Genomic DNA, 8,374 nt, shown 5'->3' with positions numbered 1-8,374 from the left:
ATTTCGCTCATTTGCGGACGTCTCTGCAACCAGTTGCGGGCAATTGTCGCAACCACGTCCTCTCAAGTCCGCTCCTGAGGATGCTGGTCCATTGTTCGTGTGGCCCACACGAGCAAGAGCATGTCCAAGCATGCAAATGTTGTGTCCGCTCATCCATGCATTCCTCTTCCCGTCTCATTGCAATCACCGGGAATAAGAACAATGGTACGAGTAAATTTTGATTTAAAGCTTTCGTGACTGCAGAGATTCATATTATTGGTTCTTTCGGTAAAGTCACGTAGAAGGGAAATAATAAAATAATACAAATATAAAACAAAAATTCTCACGACGTTTCGACTGCAACACAAGCAATCATCATCAGATGTGAAATCCAGAGCAAAAAAAACCATTATGGGACGAGTGTTTGGTAATCAGCAGGACTTTATTTCAGCTGTGCCAGTGCGCTAATAAACCTTGTGCTTCTAGTAGATCTCTCACTGCTGCTGTTGTTGTTGTGGTAACTCGTGACGTGACACCCATTCCATTCTAGCAGCGAAACAGGACATTTAGTGACCCAATTAACCCCGTTCGCTCTGCCAGCCCACATAAAGTCTATCAGTTTTCCCCATCTCGGTTGGTAACAATTTCGTCCGTTGCCCCTATGACGGAGGTCGTTTATGTAGTAAATTCGATTAGCCGTGTCCCAAAGTTATGGCTTCGGCTACTTCCGTAACCCTTTCAAGAGTAGGCATGCAATGATTCACCATCACTCAACCACCATTTGACTATTTCTGTCTTCTCACTTTGTATGGTAATGTTTGCTCTCTTAGCCTTATTGCAACAGCGTATTATTTGCATAAATTCAAAACAATCATAAAACACAATTAAATGTGGACGTGGGGTCGCAGTGGTGATCTCGCTCCGCAATGAACCTGGCGACTTCAGTTCCATTCAGCCACGGACATCTAGAAAGGCCACTCCTCTACCTGCCCATGCTGGCCAGTGTGACAAATGGGCAGTCTCCGTGACACATTCATCCAGCAGTAGATTAACAAAGGGCTGAAAATAATTCTCCGTTTAGAATAGATTTTAATCGAAAAATTACTCATGGTTATTCAGACCCACCGAACACACGACACCAGCATATTGCGCAGCACATCCACATATGGTTTTTTCTGTTGTACTTTATTGGGTTTTTGTATTATTATTTTTTTCTACAGACAGACGTCAAGTATTTTACAACAAAATTGTGACAAACTTTGTTCATTTTATTACAGAAATGTACAGAAGGGATATTATACACACAAAATCGAGCAACGGAACAGACAAACGAGAACATAAGACACGCTGGGGAGGGTGGCTGAGCGGAGGAAAGACGTCGTCAAGGGGGGGGTGGGGTGATTTTAGAGACGGATGGCTCAAATTGGGGGGCGGTGGAGGTGGAAAGAACCGATGAGTTATAAAAATGTGCACAACGTGGAGGTATGAAGCCGACTTGGTGGGGGGGCCCGTGCGTCAGGTCACATGGCGTACTTCTGCGTCCACTCTCTGGCTAGTTTGTTATATCTGCGAAGAGAAACAGGATATCCACGTCAGGGGGTAGAGTCACCGCTTGCTGGCAATCAACGCTCACGATAAACACAATGTAACCAAAGCCACGGTACACAGCATCTGTGGTGAACATACTAGCCTATACAAGTATTTATTGAATATTACATTACCAATAGGCATGTTATCGATTCAGTCAGAGCAATTAAATACATCTTCAAGATGCAGTCTTCCGAGCTGTCGACTTAACAGCCCTGTTTAAGTCCAGGCTCAAGACCTCCCTCATTTCCCTCCGCCTCTTACCGACTACCTCTTAAAAAGGACCACAGGAGTGACCAATAAACATCCTTCGATTAGAGTAAAATGTCACGGCTATGCATAATTCAACAACAAAAACGATCCTAATCATAAAAAGTATTTTGCTAAATAAGAACCACGTTAGTTATATATACACACACACGTATGTATACTGTTGTCCATTCTGGGACCATGGGGGAAAAGCAAAGACTTGAGGCTTCCATCCAGCAGTGGATTGACCATGGCTGATAGTCATTAGTATCTGGCGGTATGCCGGCATCATGTACTCACTTATCTCGGTCTGTTTTGTATATTCGTGCAATCTCTGGAACCAGAGGGTCATCTGGGTTGGGGTCACAGAGCAGCGAGCAGATAGACAACAGCACTGCACACACGGACACAACACATGAGAGCATGGTAAGCACAGCTTCAAACACAACTCTAAACACAGGAAACCACTATCTAGCCGTTACCCTCCACTAAACCGCGCGTATGCCCTATACAGAGTTTAAAAGGCCAAGCAGATTAAAGTGTACCGGGCAATTACAGCTAAATGAAACATTTATGGCAATCTCTAATGATCTGCCAAATAACTGGATGTTAACTGAGGTACAGATGTTTCCACTCGGTGAAACCACTCCAAAGCAGCTTTAAGGAAGTCAACAAAAGATCAATAAACCAACATCAACCCTTTGTGCTAAATAAAACACGAAGGGATGCGCACAGCTCCGCGTGAGAGATCCGACTGCGTTAATTCTTAATGACACAGCGCCTCTGAGAAGTGGGAATAAAATTGGCTAAAAATACGACGAAGACAATATTATTAAACACCACGCGGCTAGGAGCCATCGCCATGCAAAACGTTCTTCCCAGCGATACGGACCTTTTGAGATAGTGAGCGCCGGTGACCACTGAGACCTCAGGATGTCGAGGCAGATGCTCCCGTTACTGTTGATATTTGGATGGTATATGCGTGTCGTGAACGCTACCTGCAGAGGGAACACGATCGCGCTCGAGTTCACTCAATCGATGCAATCCGTCAAATCATGGGTCGCCATTTATTATTTAACATTGTGGTGCACTGTAAGGTTACTGCTTGCAGGGGTCATGTAAAAGTATTACATACAGCACATCATACAATATTGGACTACCACGCACAACACGAGATATCGGCTGCAGGGATGCACAATTGGGGTGGGGGGTGGTGTGGCAATGTGGTGCCCAAGACTGGTTTATATATCACTCGCCACTCGATGCAGCCTGGAACCAAACTCATTTCACTGGGTTCAGAGCAAAGTTCACCAACCACTATGTCACCGCTCCACTTGCAAGCAACGCATATATTTCCTCACATACACAATTACAAGCTTGCATCATGTGCATAACAAGCTACTGCGAACTCCGAATCTGAAAACCCCAACAAAATAGAAACACAATGCCACCCCCTCCATTGGTCAGGAACACCACAGCCTTGTGTATGTCTGATCAATTTACAGAGCACAAATTTACAAAATATGATTCTCAGCCCAATCCCCCGACACGATATTTGTGGTTCAGAACTTATTTTGGACTTAAAATCTAGGTTTGATTACTCAATAGAAAATTGGATGGGAAAGTGCTGCCCCCTACTGACAGAACAGAGGTTATACCGGGCGGTATTGCTTTCATGGACCGTACTCTATGAAGTGTTGCGTGCACGATTTGCAGTGCGTGGGTTTTAATATTTAACTATAGTGTAACATTGATTTATGGTTGCGCAATATTTTAGATTTCGCACGTGACTTTTGTATTTGTTCAGTTTCTATTTGCTTCATTGATTAACTTCATTTTATTTGTTTTACTTTTGTCATTTTAGTGAGCCGGCTCACGGTTGCAAATGAGACTCATCCTGGTAACTTGAGTTCTCACCTACTTAAAAAAAAACTTGTAGTTGACACGACACAAATATTACAATTGGGACAAATTTGGGAAGATATCTTAAAAATATATAAAACGGACATGAGAGAGTAGCCTTGCAAGTTGAGGCCATTTCCTCCCCATCACAACAACGCTGGCTGAGGGGCCAACGTTTACTGATGGGAGACTCACCTTTGGCGGTTTGAAGGGATAGTCTGTAGGGAAGTGGATAGTGAGGAAGAACACCCCTCCTTGGTACGGACTGTCGTTCTACGCAGCAGAAAGCCATATTATACACACATCCTGAATCCGGAAAACAGTTAAAAGCCATAATTACACACTGACCGTCAAAAGCCAGAGAAAAATCAGCATTCCTGTGAATTAATGCTCAAGAGAAATGAATTTAAAGCACGTCTGGGTTCACACAGGCTCACTCAAACGCACAAAATCACGTGGTTGGCGCCTTCACGTGCAATTGACGCCAACGTGCCGCAAAGGGCGCACGAGTAAACACGATGGATTGACACGTGAACTGGCAGTAAATCGGGACTGGAGTAGTGAAAACAAGGAATGGGGGGCAAGGGCTCTCGAAAATGTTCAAGCAGCCACCATTAAGCGTTCATTGGAGGTTTTTTGGATGTGTCAGACGTGTCAAAGGCCTGGTTCTCATTAATTTGTTTATAGTTTAGAACTGAAAAACCTTAAAGATAATCGTGAGCAATTGAAATAATTTGTAACCAATTTGAGCTCATCAATCAGATTTAAACTATTTGTAGTCCATTGTACTTGTACAATAGATTATATAAGCTTCATCAGGCGACACCCAATATGGCTGTTTCTGGATGAAGTTAGTAGTAATTACTGGCGAAACGTCGTACTCAGATTGTAAATGTTGCGGCTTGGCTCTCCAACACACCAACTAGTGACGAATTGGCATGTTCTGTTTACGCGACAACCCTTACTAGTTGGCTGTGTCGGATGGTGGCGGGTTTTAACGGACACATTTATATATTTAAGCGATCTAACCCAAAAAACGATATTATGGACATTGGTCACGAAAGCCGACATGTTAAACTAAGAACCTCCACTGCAGTGGTGTGGGGTCATTTGTTACGCTACCCGAAGGCAGGCACTCCCCTTTCCTCAATCCAAGTATAGAATCCTGTGTGAACCCGTCCCCAATGAATGTTAATTAAAGCGATGACGACGGTGTTTGTACTCACTGGCCCCATGATGGTCGCTTGCCAGTGGAACACTGCAGCAAAGACGGACACAATTAAAATAATCATTGTGCTGTTTTCGAGCAGTTGTGGATAGAAAACAAATAAACAGGTTTATATCTGCATGAACAATTTCTGTCAGGTAGCAGGAGCTGTGTTATGAAACCAAGTTTCTCTGGAAGCCCTATTGGCTTTGGACTAAAAAAACATTTCTATTTTTAGACAGCGACTAGTCCTTGGCAAATGCAGGGAAACAGGCTCAGGCACCACTAGCCCCAAATATATGTATTCATAGACAACATTTTCAGCCACAGTGTTTGGGCTCTGCTGACCCGTTCCCGGTCCCTTCTGATTGTCACTTCTAAAGCTTCCTTTTGATTAAATATTAAGGAGTTGCTACTTCTCTAGTTTTCTTAACAGATTCTGGTGAGGGGGTTATTTGTAATTTTTTTGGGTTTCACATTTCCGGGACATGGTTTATGGGTGGATTTACAGATGGTAGTACCTAGGGCTCCCTTTTCTTGCCCAGCACAAACATTAGTCATGGATATCCTTGTTAATGGGAAGATGGGTACTTTTAAATTTCAACACCACAATTGCCGTCCTGACCACAAGCACGAACGCAATGTCTCAGAATAATCCTCGTGTTTATGTTCAAGCAAATCATTAAGTTACTGCCAGAATAAGGCAGCTGCTGCAAGCGGTGTGGATTTAAACGGGGGGCCCGAGGCTGCAAGTGATTGTACCTGCACTCCGATGTGGACAGATTAACGCGACAATGGGGGGCGGGCATCTCCCATGGTGGGGGGGGGGGGTCCCTACTACTCACAGTCATCTCCCACGGGCCCTGCCGAGCACTGCGCAGGGGGGTCCCTTCCGAGGTCATTTAATTCCTGGTGGAGAGGCCGGGTGGGGGGCATAAGTGGGTTGGGAGGGGGGGAGACACCAGGTTAATGTCAATGCATTGTTTACAATTACATTGTTTTAGTTGTAAATGTTCCAGTGTAAATGTTTTGTACCGTGCGAAATTAAAATGAGGTTATGCGCTCCAAATCGCCCTTTCAAAAATAAACACCACTTCAATGGGTTTATTTCATCATCTCCTAGATTTAAAAAAACGAAACTTTGCTCTTGATCACGTTACAGAAAAGGACAGACCCCAAGTCGGGTGCGGGGTTGTTAAACCCCATAGAGCGAGGGGCCTTCTGAGTGCTTAATGCCTCGTCATGCACTGCGCGTTTTGTCTGGTTCCGGGTACTGCAGCTCATTCAACCCCCCACAAAAGCAAAACGGGTTCAAGCATAAAATGGCCTCGCATCCAAATTAAAACAGGACCCTTGTTGAAATAATCGTGAGACTTGAAAGCTTTTCCTTCACGACTATACAAGATGTAATCGATGTATAAAACCACAGGATCGAAGAGCAAGGCCCTCCTGAACAAAACAATATTGCTCGGTTTTAAGGCTTTCCAGTGTCAAGGTACGGCACCGGTGACACACACACACACATTGGTTACACACACACTGCGCCGTGAACTCGGCTACCCGAAATCGATTCCCGGCTCGCGTCGGTGATGATGGATGTGTCAGAACCGGTCCAGACCTGCAGCACAACCGCACCCACCACCACCCCCCTCCCACTACCGTCACCACCACCACCACATTCCCCAAACCGGCACCGCCTAGCGCGGCTACGTATCCCGCGAGCCCGACACGGCGTACGGGAAAACCTTGGGACCGACATTCGCTGGGAATCACTCCGATGAAGCCGAAGGGGCCCGGCCCCACCGTCCCAGTGGCCTCCCGGCGCCCCTCCGACCGACGAGACGGCAGGGCCCCAGTGTCCAACTCGACCCCCCCCCCATACGCAAGGGTACGCATTTGGGTTAACCCCCCTCCATGCGTACGGACTCAACGTATGGCCCCCTAACACTGCCAGTCCTCCTGTCAATCCTGTCCCGTCACGGCCCCGTACACCAGGGCCTGCCACCAGGGCCTGCCACCGGGCCTGCCACCGGGGCCTGCCACCGGGGCCTGCACTAGGCCCCACGTCTCTGACTCAATGCCGCCCCCATCTTTCATCACGCACGCACCCCCCACCATATTCTTGTTCCTCCCCCTCGCTTAGCTTCTTCTTGTTCTACACGCATGTCCTTTTGTCTCTGCTCTTGTCCATACGGTGTATGTAGTCTGTCGATTGTGTTTGTATAATTCTGATGATTCATCATTATGTTGTCAACGCGCTCTGGGGCTCGCTTCCGTGTCGACTATCCCCCCATCGTCCTGATAATCTATTTCTCTATTCAACCTCGCTCAAAGGTACATCCCCCGTCTATTGTCTGTCCCCATATTCCTCCGGTCTCTCCGTCCTTTCTTCTGCCTCGCTTTCCTGTCGTGTGTCTGCCCGTCTCGTCAGGTTTATTTCTACATTTCACCCCCTCCCACACCCCGCCCTCGTCCGCTGTCAACGTCTCTCTCGTGTCTTCGTCGTTAGTCTCGTCTGTCCCCCTCCCCTGCCGTGTCTCTTGTTACTCCGTCTCGATGTCGACGTCGTTTCTTTCTCTTCCTCACTCCCGTGTCTCCTTTATCGCTTCCATATCGGGTCTGGCCCGTTCTGGTTTTTTGTTATCTCGATGGCGTCCACCCGGTCTCGCTCGTGTCTCTCTCTGCGGCGTCTCTTTCTCGGTGTCCCTCTCGGCCCCCCACCCCGTCTGTGTCTCTTCCGTCTCGGCTCGTCTCAAACACGCGGCCTGTAGCACGCCCCTCGCACCCAAGCGCTCCGCTCGCTTGGAACCCCCCCCCCCCCCCCGGCTTATCCACGCGCAAGGCAACGGCTCCAGTACCTTGTGGATTCTCTTGAGCGCCATGACGAACAGTGCTGTGAGGCGGTTGTTTGTAGAGGATGAGTGTTGTTGTGGTGGTTAAACTGTTGCGGTTGTTGCCACGTTGTCCTATTCGCTGCGGTTACCAAGTAGCACCCGTCACCTCTCGGTTCACTGTGTCGCCGCAGCCCCGGTGTCCCCTTTTATATGCAGGCGATTAACGCAGCAACGCGATCACTGCGCGCCTCGCAAATAGTGCGCCGCAGAAATCCTTCACTAAAAATTCACCGGACCGGTTTGGTGAATTTTATCGGCAACTGATCGCGCTCGCCGCACCATAGGCACCTTCTCGCTATGTCTGCGGAGCGACGTCAAGCTGCAGTCCACCGCGACGTTGCCGCTTCCTGCAGAAAGATCCAGAAGGCGCAAGGATACACGGAGGGGCGCGAGGAGGACTGCTTTCTCAGACCGGAAGCACGTAACGTTGGTATGACGTCACACGGCTAGAGGCGCTCTGACGTAACCACTCTGCCACCGCACCCCGGACTTGAAACTTGAAACCGGGGACATTGGAGACCGGGGGAGGGGTCGGGGGGGGCAGTCGGGGGAGGGG

General features: G+C 47.8%; 1 protein-coding gene across 1 annotated transcript; it reads right to left on the bottom strand.

Moving 5' to 3' along the window:
• Positions 1-1,145: 1,145 nt before the first annotated feature.
• Positions 1,146-8,133, bottom strand: LOC133350520 (ubiquitin-conjugating enzyme E2 D2). Its single transcript, XM_061564881.1, has 7 exons — positions 7,783-8,133; positions 5,770-5,833; positions 4,944-4,975; positions 3,913-3,990; positions 2,708-2,813; positions 2,116-2,209; positions 1,146-1,545 (listed from the first exon to the last, which is right to left on the bottom strand). Exons 1-7 carry the CDS (start codon positions 7,804-7,806, stop codon positions 1,500-1,502), a joined length of 444 nt encoding a protein of 147 aa, XP_061420865.1. The 5' UTR covers positions 7,807-8,133; the 3' UTR covers positions 1,146-1,499.
• Between the last annotated feature and the right edge of the window lie 241 nt (positions 8,134-8,374).

This window comes from Lethenteron reissneri, chromosome 34 (assembly GCF_015708825.2).
Source record: "Lethenteron reissneri isolate LAM-NWPU_2019-01 chromosome 34, ASM1570882v1, whole genome shotgun sequence".
NCBI lineage: Eukaryota > Metazoa > Chordata > Hyperoartia > Petromyzontiformes > Petromyzontidae > Lethenteron > Lethenteron reissneri.
This window is presented reverse-complemented; position numbering and strand designations above follow the sequence as displayed.

What these genes read in the sequence shown, in the direction of transcription:
- LOC133350520 (XM_061564881.1), bottom strand. Translation starts at nt 7,806, where the DNA reads ATGGCGCTCAAGAGAATCCACAAG. An exon ending in CGCTCAAGAGAATCCACAAG is followed by an intron (nt 5,834 to 7,782) that starts GTACTGGAGCCG and finishes CCTCTCCACCAG; the next exon opens with GAATTAAATGACCTCGGAAG. An exon ending in ATCCCTTCAAACCGCCAAAG is followed by an intron (nt 2,814 to 3,912) that starts GTGAGTCTCCCA and finishes TTCCCTCTGCAG; the next exon opens with GTAGCGTTCACGACACGCAT.